An 18,175-nucleotide genomic window follows, 5' to 3' on the forward strand; every position below is an offset into this window, starting at 1 on the left:
GCAGTGTAGCTGAGTCTGGAGACATCCTATGTACACAAGAAGGATATCGTATAAACTCAACTTCATGCATACGTTGTGGTCAAGTTTTGGGGGCAAATCTTTGGATTTTGACAGCTTCTCTGTGGTTCCCACAGGCATCTTCTACCCAAGCATTAAAAAATGGCATAAGCAATGCCATGGCTGAGAGAAGAGAGGGTCAGTGCTTCTTTTAGTTTCTCCCAGGATGGACTAAGCTCTCGCCTTTTGCCACTCAAGATACAGAAATGGGTCCTTTTTTGAAATAAGCATTAGGGTACACAGCTTACACTGACATGTGGACATGTCAATCCAGAATTTATTTATTTCATATCAAAAGCATTGCATAAATAAGTATAAAACTGATAAAAATAGAAGAAGCACAGACGATAAATTTTTTTAACCAAAAAATGAGCAACAGTGACTGCATTGTCCATAGCTTTAAACAGTTCTTCCTCTGTGCATGAGGCAGGACATTGTGGAAAAGCATACAAATACGAGTTGTTTGTTCTGCTCCATGGTTGCACAAGGTGGGGGATTCTTTTAGGTAGTGCCATTTTGCCAGGTTGTCTGCCCACTCCACTTCTGAGTCTGTTCAGGGACTTCCAAGTTGCCCATTCTTGGCTTGCCCCTGGAGGACGACCCTCTCTCGTGGGATTTCCTAGTTTAGCTGCCAGGAAAAGGAATCGCTTTTTAAACCCAGTATACATGAATATGTCCACCAAACATGTTGGTGAACAGGAAAAGAGATGTAAAGATGAGCTTAAAGCTAACCTTAAAAACGTCTGCATAGACACCGAGAACTGGGAAGCCCTGGCTCTTGAGCAATCTAACTGGAGGACAGCTGTGACCAGCAGTGTTGCAGTATTCGAAGAGGCACGAACAGAGGGCAAAAGAGAGAAATGTGCCAAGAGGAAGGTGTATCAAGCCAATCCTGACTGTGACGGCCTACTGTCTGGAAACTGATGTCCTCACTGCAGGAGAACATGTGGATCAAGAATAGGGCTCCACAGCCACCTATGGACCCACCGCCAAGACACTCAATCTGAAAGACCATCACCCTCAAGCTACGAGGGATTGCCTAAGTAAGTAATGTGAGTAGTGCAGGGGTCCCCAAATGAAGGCCTGGAGGGTACATGCAGCTTTCCAAGGTCGGTTACCCAGCCTCTGCCCTAAACTTTAGTCTCAGGGCAGCCCTAATGAAAGGACTTGAAGGTACACAATAACAACAATCCTAATTAACTTGTTTATCTCATCAACCCAAAGCAGGTCTGCACTTCCCACTGAAATACTGGCAAATTTATGTTGGTTAAAATTGTTCTTCATATTTAATATTGTATTGTTCTTTCATTTTTTTGCTCTACAAATGCCATGTGTGTAGGAATTGGTTCATTTTTTTTCAAACTATAGTCTAGCCTCTCAACAGTCTAAGGACTGTTGGCCCTCTGCTTAAAAACTTTGAGGACACTTGATATAGGATATTTATTTATAAGATGCCACTAGACAAATGTATCTCAACTTTCCTAATGCTGTGACCCCTTAATACAGTTCCTCATGTTGTGGTGACCCCCAACCATAACATTATTTTCATTACTACTTCGTAACTGTAATTTTGCTATTGTTAGGAATCATAATATAAATATCTGATATGCAGGATGTCTTTTCAGTCACTGGCCCACATTTGGCACAAATACCCGATACGCCCAAGTTTGAATACTGGTTGGGTTGGAGAGGGGCACTGATTTTGACATTTGGGAATTGTAGTTGCTGGGATTTATAGTTAACCGACAATCAAAGAGCATTCTGAACTCCACCAACCATGGAATTGAACCAAACTTGGCACACGGAACTTCCATGACCAACAGAAAATACTGGAAGGGTTTGGTGGGCATTGACCTTGAGTTTTGGAGTTGTAGTTTACCAACATCCAGAGAGCACCGTGGACTCAAACAATGATAGATTTGGACCCAACATGGCATGAATACTCAATATGCCCAAATGTGAACCCTGGGGGAGTTTTAAGACAATAAACCTTGATATTTGGAAGTTGTAGTTGCTGGAAGGTATAGTTCACCTACAATCAAAGAGCATTCTGAACCCCATCAATGATGAATTGGGCTAAACTTCCCACACAAAATTACCGTGTCTTGAAGGGACTCTCTGGCCGAGCCTCCCTCCAACCTTGCACGCTGTCCCTCGCCTGCACATGCACACCACAGTGTCATGCATTGAGCACACCTGGTCTCCCCTCCCCGCTTGTAGTCTCAGAAACAGCCCTTCCCTTGGCTGAGAGGCTGACCAATCACAGCAGAGGAGGGCTTTTGGTGGGAGGATTTGCTGTCTGTATCCAAAAAGTAAGAGAAGGACAGGTGGAGAGATCTTCAGCCTTCTCTGCCAAAGGGGTTCCTAAGAACATCAGAAATATCTGTTTCCTGATGGTCTTTGGTGACCCATCTGAAACCCCCAGTGACCCCCCCCCCCCCCGCAGAAGTCCCAACCCCAGGTTGAGAAATGCTGAACTAGACTTTTCATTGGATTCAGTGATAAGACAAACACAGCCACGCTAGCATTCAACAAATACTGATTTTTGTGTGACAGCGTCTCTTGGCATGGATTCTCTGATGAAAAGTCAAGCTGTGACTTTGACTGAAGCTCTTCCCACACTCTGAACAGGTGTACGGTTTCTCTCCAGTGTGGATTCTCTTATGTCTGATAAGGCTGGACTGGTCACGAAAGCTCTTGCCACATTCGGAGCAGGGATACGGCTTCTCCCCTGTGTGTATCTGTTGGTGGAGGCTAAGGTTTATTCGGCGGCTGAAACTCTTTCCGCACTCTGTACATTGATAGGGCTTCTCCCCCGTGTGCACTCTTTGGTGCTGAATGAGCTTCGACTTCTCGGTGAAACTTTTGCCGCACTCCAGGCAGTGGTGTGGTTTCTCCCCCTTGTGAATCTTCTGATGCTTGACCAAATAGGCACTCTGGACGAAGCTTTTCCCACACTCCAAGCACTGATACGGCTTCTCCCCAGTGTGGATCCTCTGGTGTTTTTTGAGATGGGCCCTCTGACCAAAGCACTTCCCACACTTCAAGCACTGATACGGCTTCTCCCCGGTGTGAATTATCTGGTGTCTTGAGAGGTGGGTTTTACAGCCAAAGCATTTCCCACATTCCAAACATTTATACAGCTTCTCCCCTTTTTGGATCCTTGGATGCTTCATCTTACTAATTTCCGAATTCATATTCTGTCTCTCATCTGCAGGAATACTTTGATTCAGATATATGTTGGAACTTGTCCCTTCATAAAGCGTTTCAGTGAGGTTTCCACTCTGATTGAAAGTGTTTGCAAACATTAAATCTGATTCAGCTTCACTGGGAAAAGCAATCCCCTTTTTTTCTTTCTCGCTTTCCTGTTGGATTGAGATTTTGTGAAAGTCTGCCACCTGAAATGGGAAGGATTTGGATTCTATGTGGCTTCCGATTTGGCTTGCTATCCCAACTTGGCTCCAAACATTCTTCTTCAATGCTTCACAATGTGTCCTTTCTGAGGAATCCTCACCCAATTGCCCCTCATTCTCACTTTTCCTTTCGTTGCCTGTTGGAAATAAAGCAGAAGGCAAATTAAGACCCATTCTCACAATGCCACCAGGAAGCTTCCCAGGAAGGTTTAGGGGGAACAAGACACAGTGGTTACTCCCAAATCTTTGGAAAGTCTTTCCTGGCAAAGTTAGGATAATCCCTCCTTTCTTTCTTTTGACTGACCAATGAAAATGGTATAGTCTGAGAAAGTTTCTGAATCTTGACTAACATCCCAAAGAGAAATTGGACTATATACTGATTTTCTAATTTTTCCTTTCCTTCTGTTCCTTCCACAGCATCCATTTCTGTGGTGCAACAAGCTTCATGTTCATTTATTCAGATTTTTTTTCCTTATATAGCTCCTTCATCAAGTATAACAACAGTCATCAACCCACACACAACATGGATTATAAGAAGGGTAGAAGACTTTGCCCCAAACGAAGAGGGCAACTGCGCCCATGCATTTCCTCAGGAAATGTGGAATCTCCTTCTCTGAAAGTTTTTAAACAGAAGTAGGATGGACATCTGTCGGGGTGCTTTGAGTGTGTTTTCCTGCATGGTAGAATGGAGATTGACTGGATGGTCTCTTCCAGCTCTATGATTCTACGTCTTTGCAGGATACACTGGTAACCCCCTCACCCACAATATTAAAAATATTTAATGGCATCCAGCAGAATCCAATTCTATGATTTCACTTACTTACACTTAAGGGAAAATTACCTGTCTAGGCATTTGCTAGATCCTCCAGTGTGATTCTATGGTACATTTTCCCTGGATGTTCTTGAACCCTGATGGCCAGAACTGGATACAATAATCCAGATGAAAGTTGGCTGGTGATGATGAGGATTTCCAGGCCAGGGGTCTGCCCATGCAGTCCCTTAACTTACCCCAGGGAAGAGGGAAATTTGGTCTTCCAGATACTACAACTTTCAATCCCATTTGGCAAAGTATTACAGAACCTGAGAGCCCCATGTACCTGGCAGAGTCTTGGGCTTAGACTATCCAAAGAAGGATAGTCTATGGGAAGGTCCTACTTAGGGGGAGAAGCAGCCACAATGCTGTGGTTAGTCTGGAAGAGTATCACCAGCATCCAAGGACACAAACAGCCCATTCCTCTTACCCAAGGGTCCAGCATCCCCATCGTCCTTTTCCTGTTTGGTCTCCACACAAAATATCTTCTGCTCAATCACAGGCAGGGCTTGGTCAGCTTCAGGGGAACCCACCGTTTCCTCTCTTTCTAATGGCACCTAAAATATAGTAAGTATAACTTACTAATATGCTTTTCCTCTCCTCTACATAGCCTTCAAAATATTTGTGAGATAGTTCACGGCCAGAGAAAATAATTTCATGGTCCAGAAGGGACTTGAACCTGGATCTTGGACATCACAATCCCACATTAAACCCACTGCCTGGGCATTTGATGGAGGCTGTGTTTGCTCTTTGCAGGGCATTCCTCACCCCCACTGTATTTCAACGTTCCCTTAAATTAAAAACTCACTATGTCCAACTCCTCTTGGTGGTTTGTGACACAATTTTGCCATGTTTTGCTTTCCTTCCATGGTTGTTTCAGGCACAAATGATGCCTTTTAAAAACCAAGAAGTAAACTGAGACTACGGAGTCAGGCTGAAGAGATGGATGGGAGCCCTCACAGGGTTCAAAAATAGACACGCACCAAGCTCATTGAAATTTAACCACAGGGCCACCCTGGCTAAATAGCTCAAGGAGATCTTTTGAAACCTTGCACTAAGTAGCCCTTTGGGAAGCCTGGAACCCAAGAGTATGTAGCAAAGTTTTAAAATCGCTTAGAGTTGATGCCAGATTAAAAACCCAAAATTATTCAGGCTCAACAACTATACAAGATGTAGAAAAAGTCAACAAAAAATGCCAGAATGAACATTTTCAATCCATATTGAGCCTCAGGACCGATACAGTGTGAGCTACACAGGATTGAGACAATGAATGGTCCTCACCTGGTTTGCCTGCCTCTTTGCCTCTCTCTGCTTCTGGAGGAAGTCCTCTGCCAAGGCCACCGCCTGGGAGCAAGTCTCTGGACCACATTCCTTGACCCAGGCCTCTATCTCTGGAGGCAGGATGGCCAAGAACTGCTCCAAGATCAGCAGCTCCAGGATCTGCTCCTTCGAATGCCTTTCAGCTTTCAGCCATCGGCAACACAGTTCCTGAAGCTGGCCATAAGCTCCTCTCGGCCCCTCGGACTCCCGGTAGCGGAAATGCCGGAAACATTGCCGCTGCTCCTCCCGCCGAATAGTGTCCCCATGCAAGATGGCGGCCTTCACTTTCCCATAATCCTCCCTGCCTTTGGCCTCCAGGCCGACGAAGGCCCGCTTGGCCTCTCCGCTCAATGCTGGCAGGAGCCGGGGCACCCACTCTTCCTTGGGCCACCGGCAGGCTTGGGCCACTTGCTCAAAGGAGGCCAGAAAGGCTTTGGCATCGTCCCACGGCTCCTCTCTAGACTCAGAGGCCCCCCAGTTTGGGTCAGGACCTTCCATGCTCCTTAGGAACTCCTGCCATTGGGTTTCCCACTGCTGGAGTGAGTCTTTGTCGGGCTCCTGTTTCACTTCCATTGGTCTCCTTTGCAGGGCTGCCTCTGTCGTCCCAACATGGCAGCTCCCTCTCGCGTCCCGTGACACCTGTTCTAGTATATGACTTGTAAGGTCTTCTCGGGTCTCCATTTTCATCCTCGGACAATACTAGCCTGAAATGATGGGAAATGCTAGACTCTACTGCAGAAGTCGAAACATCTGCATGGAGCTTTCTGCCTGGAAAACTGAAAGAAAAAAGAATGTTGCACAACATTCACATTTTAAAGAGGAAGAGTTACAAAAGCAAGTGGCCAGGCGTGTCAAACCCATTTTAATCAAAGGGCACATCAGCCTTATGGTTGCCTTCAATGGGGAATGAGACCATGGGTGGAGAGTCTGTGGATACAGAGGGACAGCTATAATTCTTTTACATAGTATCTAGTGTTTCTTTAGTTTTTACCTAGTTTGGGTCCCCAGATGCTATTGAACAACAACTCTGACTACTTAATAGCATGAGCAGTCCAACAGCACTTATGGCTCTGAGGTTGGGGAAAGGCTGCAGGACATTTTAACATTGGGCATCATATCCACAAGCTTCTCCCTAAACCCAACCCTCTTTTCCTGACTAAAGAGCGCAAACAGCAGTCTTCCATCTGTTACTCTAGTTCAACTCCCATCAACTCTAGTTCTGATGAGGAATGCATCCACTTTTTTGTATTTATTATCCCTCTTTTCCTCCCATAATTGGGACACAACTTAAAAAAGAAAGACAACTAAAAACATGCAAAAAGTACATTTTAAAATGGAATTAAACTGGTCACAATAACTGAGGGTGCATCTCCACTGGCAAATTATTTATTTTTTATTTATTTACTGCATTTGTATACCGCCTTTCTCAGCCAGAGGCGACTCAAGGCGGTTCACAGTTGGCAGTGATTTGATGCCACAACAAATACATAGAATACAGTTAAAACAATTACAAAAACAATTTAACATTAAAAATGTAATATAAAAGAAACAGTAGTATCTAGAAAAACAAAATCCTCGGAGTCTCCTTACTGAAATCATAGTCCAATTGGTTCGTCAGTCATTCCATATTCCGTTTTCGTCTAATTATGCTCCAGTAGTAAATGCTTGCTTTTAGAGCCAGGTCTTAACCATTTTGCGGAATGTTAGAAGGGAGGGAGCCCCTCCCAGTTTCACAAGCTCGCCTTGTAGACACAAGGGAGAGAGCCTTCTCCTTTGTGGCCCCCCGACTCTGGAACTCATTACCTGGAGAGGTTAGGAAAGCCCCTACCCTAGAAACCTTTAAAAAGAACCTCAAAACCTGGCTCTTCTGCTGCGCCTTTGGTGAGTAGGTACACAACCTCACATTATTGCTCACCCTCAACTGTCACTGGAGTACATGCTCCCCTCCCCATAGGAAAGCTCAGTCCTACAACCCCATTTTTATGAGCTCCCCTTCTCAAATAACCTGCTCCTCCTTTTATCTCACCCGAGGTTTTTAATCATTTTATTCTGCACATGTGGCCTGCCCATTGTCACTGTGATTGTAATTTATTTATTTATTTATTTGTCGTGTCAGGGCAACCAGTCACTTATATTATATTTCTAACAGAAACAAAGCAAACAAACAGACAAAATACAACATTTGTGAGTTTGGTAGTTGATTAAATGTCCTTTGACTTGGAGTGCCTCTGGTGTTGCTGCAAGAACACCAGCAACCTGAGCCCTGCATGTGGCAGGGCTCAGGTTGCATTGCAGCAGTTGGTCAGTGGTTTGCTCCTCTCCACACTCGCATGTCGTGGATTCCACTTTGTAGCCCCATTTCATGAGATTGGCTCTGCATCTTGTGGTGCCAGAGCGCAGTCTGTTCAGCGCCTTTCAACTTGCCCAGTCCTCTGTGTGCCCAGGGGGGAGTCTCTCATTTGGTATCAGCCATTGGTTGAGGTTCTGGGTTTGAGCCTGCCACTTTTGGACTCTTGCTTGCTGAGGTGTTCCAGCGAGTGTCTCTGTAGACCTTAAAAAACTATTTCTAGATTTAAGTCGTTGACGTGCTGGCTGATACCCAAACAAGGGATGAGCTGGAGATGTCTCTGCCTTGGTCCTTTCACTATTGGCTGCTACTTCCCGGTGGATGTCGGGTGGTGCAATACCGGCTAAGCAGTGTAATTTCTCCAGTGGTTAGGGCGCAGGCACCCCGTGATAATGCGGCATGTCTCATTAAGAGCCACATCCACTGTTTTAGTGTGGTGAGATGTGTTCCACACTGGGCATGCGTACTCAGCAGTAGATTGTAATATTATATTGTAGTGATTGTAATATTATATTGCTAATGTATTAATATGTTTTTATGTAATTATGTTGTTTGTTGCTTGTGTTTTTGGTTTTATTTTGCTGTAATTTGTTGTTGGCCTCATGTAAGCCGCCCGAGTCCTCGTTGGGGAGATGGTGGTGGGGTATAAATAAAGTTTATTATTATTATTATTATTATTATTATTATTATTTCCCTTTCCTTCCTCCCTCTGTCTTCACTCACCTTCATCCCTCCAGTTTTTTCCATCTAAATCCAAGAACTCAGGCTGAAATGTTTCTCCTTTTCCTCTAAAATCCTCCAAGACAGAAAAGCCAAAGGCAGGAGTTCCCCAAGAAGCCGCTTTTGGAGGAGAAGCCCAGCCAGGAAGAGGAGGACACAGCCCACATCCCGGCAAAACAAAACTGCAGGAAGTCCTGTGTCCAAGGAAGCGAGGCTTCTGGGAGTTGAAGTCCAAAAGCCTGGAGGACCAATGGCTGCTTAAAGGCAAACATTCGAGATCTCGAACTACAGGTGGCTGGCTAGAGAGGATTTCCTGCAGTGTTGTGTTTTGCAAGGATGTGGGCTGTATCCTCCACTTCCTGGTTGGGTTTCTTGGGAAACTCGTGCCTTTTGCTTTCCTCTCTTGGAGGTTTTTAGAGGGAAAGGAGAAAGGTCTGAGCCAGAGTTGTTGGACTGAGATGGAAGAAGTTTGAGGAAGGGAAGGAGAGGAAATAAGGAAAGGTTGGTCTGATGGGAAATGTTTCCCTTCCTCCTTTGGGAGCAGGATGAGAAAGAGCAGGAGGGTTGCAACTGGAGTGTTCTGGGATGCATCTCCACTGGAGAAGGAGTGCACTTCACTCCCCTGACACTGCACTGCTTCCATGCTGGGGGATCCTAGGAATTGCAGTTTTATAAGGTTCTTTCCCTTCCCTGCCAAAGAGTGCTGGTGCCTACAGCTGCCCTGGTCCTATGAGCTCTCACGATTCTAGGGTTGCAACTGGAATGTTCTGGGATGCATCTCCACTGGAGAACGAATGCAGTTCACACATAGAATCATAGAATCCTAGAGTTGGAAGAGACCTCATGGGCCATCCAGTCCAACCCCCTGCCAAGAAGCAGGAATATTGCATTCAAATCACCCCTGACAGATGGCCATCCAGCCTCTGTTTAAAAGCTTCCAAAGAAGGAGCCTCCACCACACTCCGGGGCAGAGAGTTCCACTGCTGAACGGCTCTCACAGTCAGGAAGTTCTTCCTCATGTTCAGATGGAATCTCCTCTCTTGTAGTTTGAAGCCATTGTTCCGTGTCCTAGTCTCCAGGGAAGCAGAAAACAAGATTGCTCCCTCCTCCCTGTGGCTTCCTCTCACATATTTATACATGGCTATCATATCTCCTCTCAGCCTTCTCTTCTTCAGGCTAAACATGCCCAGCTCCTTAAGCCGCTCCTCGTAGGGCTTGTTCTCCAGACCCTTGATCATTTTAGTCGCCCTCCTCTGGACACATTCCAGCTTGTCAATATCTCTCTTCAATTGTGGTGCCCAGAATTGGACACAATATTCCAGATGTGGTCTAACCAAAGCAGAATAGAGGGGGAGCATGACTTCCCTGGACCTAGACACTATGCTCCTATTGATGCAGGCCAAAATCCCATTGGCTTTTTTTGCTGCCACATCACATTGTTGGCTCATGTTTAACTTGTTGTCCACGAGGACTCCAAGATCTTTTCCACACGTACTGCTCTCGAGCCAGGCATTGTCCCCCATTCTGTATCTTTGCATTTCATTTTTTCTGCCAAAGTGGAGTATCTTGCATTTGTCACTGTTGAATTTCATTTTGTTAGTTTTGGCCCATCTCTCTAATCTGTCAAGATCGTTTTGAATCCTGCTCCTGTTCTTGCTAACAAAGAGAATGCTATATCACACAGGGCTGGGAATGGTTTCTCCCTCCTGATACTGTTGGAACTAGAACTCCCAAAATTTCCCACTGCTAACTATATTGATGATGGGGTCAATTCTTCTTTAAACTATTGGGAAAAGGTAAAGGTTGATGTATCGTTGAAGGCTTTCATGACCAGAATCACTGGGTTGTTATAGGTTTTTTGGGCTGTATGGCCATGTACTAGAAGCATTCTCTCCTGACGTTTCACCTGCATCTATGACATGCATCCTCATGGGAGAAGCCTCCCACAAGGATATAAACATCAAATCATCCGGGCGTCCCCTGGGCAACGTTTTTGCAGACAGCCAATTCTCTCACACCAAAAGCAACTTGCAATTTCTCAAGTCGCTCCTGATACAGATACAACAAAAAAAATCCTCAGAGGTTGTGAGATCTGACCTGCCATAGATGCTGGCGAAACATCAGGAGAGAATGCTTCTAGAACATGGCCATGCAGCCCAAAAAACCTACAGCAACCCAGTTTCCCCTTGACATTAAGTCTAGTTGTGTCTGACTCTGGAAGTTGGTGCTCATCTCCATTTCTAACTTGAAGAGCCAGCGTTGTCCATAGACACCTGACGTATAGGTCCTGACCACTTGGTACTTTTAAAACCTCTCTACTGTCACTAATATTGAAAGATTATGCTGTCAAGGTGATGCATGCTATATGCCAGCAAATATGGAAAACACAAGAATGGCCATCAGACTGGAAAATATCAACTTATATCTCAATACCAAAAAAGGGAAATGCTAAAGACTGCTCAAACTTCCGTACAGTGGCCCTTCTTTCTCATGCCAGTAAGATAATGCTCAAGATCCTGGGTTTAGCTGGGTTGCAGCTAAACATAAAAAAAAACCCCAAGATTATGGCAACAAGAATGACTGACAACTGGGAAATAGAGGGAGAAAACATGGAGGCCGTGACAGACTTTGTGTTTCTAGCTGCAAAGATGACTGCAGACGCAGACTGCAGCCAGGAAATCAGGAGACACTTCCTGCTTGGGAGGAGAGCAATGACCAATCTTGATAAGATAGTGAAGAGTAGAGACATCACACTAACAACAAAGATCCGCATAGTCAAAGCAATAGTATTCCCCATAGTCACCTATGGATGTGAGAGCTGGATCATAAGGAAGGCTGAGCGAAGGAAGATAGATACTTTTGAACTGTGGTCTTGGAGGAAAGTTGTGAAAGTGCCCTGGACCGCGAGAAGATCCAACCAGTCCAATGTTCAAGAAATAAAGCCCGACTGCTCATTGGAGGGAAGGATATTAGAGACAAAGTTGAAGTACTTTGGCGACATCATGAGGAGAAAGGAAAGCCTAGAGAAGCCAACGATGCTGGGGAAAATTGAAGGAAAAAGCAAGAGGAGCCGACCAAGGGCAAGATGGATGGATGGTATCCTTGAAGTAGGAGCCCCGGTGGCGCAGTGGGTTAAACCCCTGTGTCGGCAGGACTGAAGACTGACAGGTCACAGGTTCGAATCTGGGGAGAGGCGGATGAGCTCCCTCTATCAACTCCAGCTCCTCTTGCGGGGACGTAAGAGAAGTCTCCCACAAGGATGATAAAAACATCAAATCATCCGGGCGTCCCTTGGGCAACATCCTTGCAGACTGCCAATTCTCTCACACCAGAAGCGACTTGCAGTTTCTCAAGTCGCTCCTGACACGACAAAAACAAATCCTTGAAGTGACTGGATTGACCTTGAAGGAGCTGGGGGTAGGGATGGCCAACAGGGAGCTGTGGCGTGGGATGGTTCATGAAGTCACGAAGAGCCGGAAGCGACTGAACAAATGAACAACAACAACTGTCACTAGCTTCTTGCTATCAGTCAACTACCTTTTTCTAATCCCTAGCTCACTCCCTAACTGACTCCAGCTAACTGACCAACTGACATAGAATGCTCAGCTGGGCTCCTCCAACTGTCATCATTGACTCCGCCCACCTTTCAAATCGCGGCACCCGCTCATTTGCATCCAGCCAATCAGGTCGCTCTTATGCAAATAACTTCTTCACTTGTGCTGCTGTTCCCTGAGAGTCACAAAATGGCTGCTGACACGCCAACCTTTTAAGGTAGGCCATGCACCAACTTTCTAAGGTGAGTTAGATCCGTTAAACTAACATAATAATAATGTTGGGTGAGTGGGCTTAATAACAAAAGACCCTCCCCATAAATGCATGGCAGAGTAACTGATCAGCTGCAGCGTGATCCAGCACCAGGTTTTCATAACACAAATAAATACACAGAAGCCTTCACACTGGAGCTTTTATACACAAGGCTTCTCTCATACAGAAGTTTACCTCACACTCCTCAAGACGACACTAGCTTTGGCTCACTGACTAACAGGCTTCGGCCTACTCACCCTCCTCAGGACAACAATAGGTTTGGCCCACTGACTCTAACAGGCTTTGGCCTACTTGCTCTCCTCAGGATGACACTAGCTTTGGCCCACTGACTCTGACAGGCTTTGGCCTACTTGCTCTCCTCTGGACAACACTAGCTTTGGACCATTGACTAACAGGCTTTGGCCTACTTGCTCTCCTCAGGACAACATTAGCTTTGGCCCACTGACTCTAACGGGCTTTGGCCTACTTGCTCTCCTCAGGACAACATTAGCTTTGGACCACTGACTCTAACAGGCTTCGGCCTCCTCAGCCTCCTCAGGACAACACTAGCTTTGACCCACTGACTCTAACAGGCTTTGGCCTACTTGCTCTCCTCAGGACAACACTAGCTTTGGCCCATTGACTCTGACAGGCTTCGGCCTACTCTCCTCAGGATGACACTAGCTTTGGCCCACTAACTCTAACAGGCTTCGGCCTACTAACTTTCAGTGCTTGACTCACACTTTTGTTATAAAAAATGTGCAGTTAATTCTTAATATTTCTAACAGTTTTCCTGTTAGAAATCTCCGTGTGGATGTTTAGGCTGCTGCGGTAGATTCTAGAATTTTCCACCATTTCAGGCTAAGATAACAACAACAACAACAACAATAATACATTATCGGGTACAACATAGTAGACATATTAAAACATAGCTAGAATGCAACCATAAAAGCATGTTAAAACATACATAAACACAATAAACATCTTACAATAAAAGAAACGTTATTGAAAATGGATAACTAGATAAAAACTAAAGAACACTGTGTGCCATGTAAAAGAATTATAGCTGTCCCTCTGTATCTGTATCCACAGATTCTCCATTCATGGTCTCAGTGCCCTATTAAAAGCAAGTAGAAGCCTGATGTTCCCTGTGATTAAAATGGGCTTGACACGCCTGGCCACTTGCTTTTGTAACTGTTCCTCTTTAAAAGGTGAATGTGGTGTAATATGCTTCTTTTTTCTTTCAGTTTTCCAGGCAGAAAGCTCCATGTGGATGAATCTAGCATTTCCAACCGTTTCAGGCTAGTATTGTCCGAGGATGAAAATGGAGACCCGAGAAGACCTTACAAGTCATATACCAGGCCTGGTGTCACGGAAAGCGAGAGGGAGCTGCCATGTTGGGACGACGGAGGCAGCCCTGCCAAGGAGACCAACGGAGGTGAAACATGAGCCCAACAAAGACTCGCTTCAGCAGTGGGAAACCCAATGGCAGGAGTTCCTGAAGAGCCTGGAAGGCCCTCACCCATACTGGGGGACCTCTGAGTCAAAGGAGGAGCCTTGGGACGATGCCAAAGCCTTCCTGGCCTCCTTTGAGCAAGTGGCTCAAGCCTGCCGGTGGCCCAAGGAAGAGTGGGTGCCCCGGCTCCTGCCAGCATTGAGCGGAGAGGCCAAGCGGGCCTTCACTGGCCTGGACCCCAAAGGCAGGAAGGAATATGGGAAAGTGAAGGCCGCCATCTTGCATGGGGACGCCATGCAGCGGGAGAAGCAGCGGCAGTGTTTCCGGCATTTCCGCTACCGGGTGTCTGAGGGGCCGAGAGGGGCTTATGGCCAGCTTCAGGAACTGTGTTGCCGGTGGCTGAAAGCTGAAAGGCATTCGAAGGAGCAGATCCTGGAGCTGCTGATCTTGGAGCAGTTCTTGGCCGTCCTGCCTCCAGAGATAGAGGCCTGGGTCAAGGAATGTGGTCCAGAGACTTGCTCCCAGGCAGTGGCCTTGGCAGAGGACTTCCTCCAGAAGCAGCGAGAGGCCAAAAGCCAATCAAACCAAGTGAGGACCGTTCATTGTGTCAATCTCGTGTGGCTCACACTATATTGATCCTGAGGCTCAGTATGGGTTGAGGTTTGGACCAGTTGAAAATTTTTATTCTGGCAACTTTTTTTTGCTGACTTTTTCCACATCTCATACAGTCGTTGAGCCTGAATAATTTTGGGTTTTTAATCTGGCGTCAACTCTTAAGTGATTTTTAAATTCTTGGGTTCCAGAGGGCTACTTAGTGCGGGGTATCAAAAGATTTCCTTAATCTATTTAGCCAGGGAGGAGGCACTGCGGTTGTGTTTTGAGTGAGGTCGTTGTGTGTCCATGAGGTCACGAAGAGTCGGAGACGACTGAACGAATGAACAACAACGAGCAGTGTGAGATTGTGACTTGCTGGATCTGGGTTCAAGTCCTTTCTGGACCATGAAACTCATTGTGTGACTCATTATTTTCTCTGGCTCTGAGCTACATCACAATTATATTGAGAACTATGTAGAATAGAGGAAAGCCACATACATTTTTCTAACAAGTGACCAATATTTTAGGAGCCGTTAGAGGAAGAGGAGACAGTGGGTCCCACTGAAAGTGACCAAGGCCTGCCTGAGATTGAGCAGAAGAAGCTTAGTGTGGAGACAAAACAGGAAGGTGACAGCAGGGAAGCTGGACCCTTGGGTAAGAAGAATTGGCTGTTTGTGTCCTTGGATGCTGGGGGTGTTCTTCCTAGATTAACCACAGCACTGTGGCTGATTCTCCCCCTAAGTAGGACCTTCCCTTAGTCCTCTGGATAGTCTAAGCAAGTGGTTCTCAACCTGTTGGTCCCCAGATGTTCTGACCTACAACTCTCAGAAATCCCAGCCAGTTCACCACCTGTTAGGATTTCTGGGAATTGAAGGCCAAAACATCTGAGGACCCACAGGTTGAGAATCACTGGTCTAAGCCCAAGGGTCTGCCAGGTACATGGGGTTCTCAGATTCTGTAATACTTTGCCAAATGGGATTGAAAGTTGTATTTGGAAGACCAAAGTGTCCTCTTCCCTGGGGTAAGTTAAGGGACTGCGTGGGCAGACTGCTGGCCTGGAAATCCTCATCATCGCTGGCTAATCTTCATCTGGATCATTATATCCAGTTCCGGCCATCAAAGTTCAAGAACATCCTGGGGAAGCAGATCATAAAATCCCAGTGGAAGATCTAGCAAGTGCCTAGAAAGATAATTTCCCCTTAAATGTAAGTAAGTGAAATTGTACATATTAATTCTGTAGCTTGTAAAATATTTCTAATATTGTGGTTGGTGGGGTTACCTGTGGGTCCTGTGATTATGTAGAATTATAAAGCTGGAAGAGACCACAAGGACCATCCAGTCCACCTCCATTCTGTCATGTAAAACATCCCAACAGATGGCCATCTCACCTCTGTTTAAAAACAGACTCCACATTTCCTGAGAAGTTGTGTGGGCACAGTTGCCCCCTTAGTTTGGGGCACATTCTTGCACCCTTGTCACAATCCGTGTTGTGTGTGGGTTGATGAACTATAAATCCACACAACGCAACTCTCAAATGTCAGGGTCTATTTTCCCCAAACTCCACCAGTGCTCAGATCTGGATATATTGAGTATTTGTGCCAAATTCGGTCCAGATCCATAGTTGTTTGGGTTCACAGTGCTCTCCGGATGTAGGTAAATTTTATCTCTTGTAAATCACTGTCAATTCCTCCTAACCTCCTCCAGTATTTTCTGTTGTTCATGTGGTTCTGAATGCCTAGTTTGGTCCATGTATGTTATTTGTGGGGTTCTCAGTGGTCTGTGGAAGTCAGAGCCGAGTCATTTGAAGGTACTGCAGATCCCTTCATCCGTTATCCATACTCCCCCAAACATATTGTTTTTGTGATTAATCACTATGCTTTAATTTTGTTCAATTTGTAACGATGAAAATACATGCCGCATATCAGATATTTACATTATGATTCATAACAGTAGCAGTTATGAAGTAGCAACGAAAATATGGTTGGCGGTGACCACAACATGAGGAACTATATTTAGGGGTCACGGCATAAGAAAGGTTGAGAATCACTGCCCTAAACCTTACTGGGAAGCTTCCTGGTGGCATTGTGAGAATGGGTCTTAATTTGCCTTCTGCTTTATTTCCAACAGGTGATGAATTTAAACACGAGAATGAGGGGCAACTAGGTGAGGATTCCTCAGAAAAAGAAGAAGGTGAAGCATTGAAGGAGAATGTTTGGAGCCAAGATGGGCCAGTGAGCCAAGACGGAAGCCACACAGAAGAGCTGGAAACCAAATCCTTCACATTTCAGGTGGGAAACTCCCACAAAATCTCAGTCCAGCAGGAAAACGAGAAATTTAAAAAGGGGATTGCTTTCCCCAGTGTTCATAGTAGAATTCGCCCTGAAAACAAATCAGATTTAATGTTTGCAAAGACCTTCAGTCAGAGTGGAAACCTCACTGAATGTGAAACGCTTTATGAAGGGATGACTTCCAATATATACCTGACTCGAAGTGTTTCTACAGATGAGAGAGAGTGTATGAATTTGGATCTTGGTAAGATGAAGCATCCAAGGATCCAAAAACGGGAGAAGTCGTTTAAATGTTTGGAGTGTGGGAAATGCTTTGGTTGGAAGGCCCACCTCTCAAGACACCAGATAATCCACACGGGAGAGAAGCCATACCAATGCTCAGAATGTGAGAAATGCTTTGGTCGGAGTTCCCAACTCAAAGCACACCAGATAATCCACACAGGGGAAAAGCCGTATCAGTGCTTGGAGTGTGGGAAATGCTTTCGCCGGAATGCTGATCTCAAGTCGCACCAGACAATCCACACCAGGGAAAAGCCGTATTGGTGCTTGGAGTGTGGGAAATGCTTTGGCCGGAGTGCTGATCTCAAGTCGCACCAGACAATCCACACCAGGGAAAAGCCGTATTGGTGCTTGGAGTGTGGGAAATGCTTTGGCCGGAGTGCTGATCTCAAGTCGCACCAGACAATCCACACCGGGGAGAAACCCTATAAATGTACAGAGTGTGGAAAGTGTTTCAGGCTCCATGGAAGCCTTAGCTTTCATCAACGGATGCACACAAGGGAGAAGCCGTATCCCTGCTCCGAATGTGGCAAGAGCTTCCACGACCAGTCAAGTCTTGTCAGACATAAGAGAATCCACACCGGAGAGAAACCGTACACTTGTTCAGAGTGCGGAAAGAGCTTCAGGCGAAGTACCAACCTGACTTTACATCAGAGAACCCATGCCAAGAGCTACATGAGACTCAGCAATTACTGAATGCTGACTTGGCTCCTCCGATGTGCCTTTGGAGAGTGACCATATATTTCTTTCCTGTTGTTTCTCCCACAATGTTGTCCTTATATTGCATTCCCCCCCCCCCCACCTTTCTTAAGGCTTGATTCTACTGTTCTGTTCCCTATGAGCTCCTCCCTTACAAATACATCTTTTTCATTGTTAACTCTTCCAGAGTTTTACCATTTTATGTCATACATTTGGCCTGCCCACTATGTTTGATTTTTCACTTTGTATTTTGCACTGGTTATTGTATTCTTATGTTTTATTTATTTTATTGCGATGTTATCTTTGCTATTCTGTACTTATTATGCTGTAATTGTATTACCGGGCTTGGCCTCATGTATGCTGCCCCGAGTCCCCTCTGGGGAGATG

General features: G+C 45.6%; 2 protein-coding genes across 3 annotated transcripts; one reads left to right on the top strand and one right to left on the bottom strand.

The window, feature by feature from the left end:
* Nucleotides 1-2,503: 2,503 nt before the first annotated feature.
* Nucleotides 2,504-8,858, bottom strand: LOC137096272 (zinc finger and SCAN domain-containing protein 21-like). Its single transcript, XM_067465304.1, has 4 exons — nt 8,672-8,858; nt 5,563-6,377; nt 4,712-4,838; nt 2,504-3,607 (listed from the first exon to the last, which is right to left on the bottom strand). The coding sequence occupies exons 2-4, from the start codon at nt 6,286-6,288 to the stop codon at nt 2,586-2,588; spliced, it is 1,875 nt and encodes a 624-aa protein (XP_067321405.1). The 5' UTR covers nt 6,289-6,377; nt 8,672-8,858; the 3' UTR covers nt 2,504-2,585.
* A 156-nt stretch (nt 8,859-9,014) lies between these two features.
* On the top strand, nt 9,015-18,163 carry LOC132766063 (zinc finger and SCAN domain-containing protein 22-like). Of its 2 annotated transcripts, XM_060760401.2 has the most exons (4): nt 9,015-9,169; nt 13,720-14,516; nt 15,050-15,176; nt 16,650-18,163. In XM_060760401.2, exons 2-4 carry the CDS (start codon nt 13,791-13,793, stop codon nt 17,783-17,785), a joined length of 1,989 nt encoding a protein of 662 aa, XP_060616384.2. In that variant the 5' UTR covers nt 9,015-9,169; nt 13,720-13,790; the 3' UTR covers nt 17,786-18,163. The 2 variants fall into 2 exon arrangements, with proteins under 2 accessions (XP_060616384.2, XP_060616385.2); XM_060760402.2 differs by lacking the exon at nt 9,015-9,169 and having other exon boundaries at nt 13,262-14,516.
* Nucleotides 18,164-18,175: the final 12 nt, after the last annotated feature.

The sequence above is a fragment of the Anolis sagrei genome, chromosome 2, assembly GCF_037176765.1.
Source record: "Anolis sagrei isolate rAnoSag1 chromosome 2, rAnoSag1.mat, whole genome shotgun sequence".
Lineage (NCBI taxonomy): Eukaryota > Metazoa > Chordata > Lepidosauria > Squamata > Dactyloidae > Anolis > Anolis sagrei.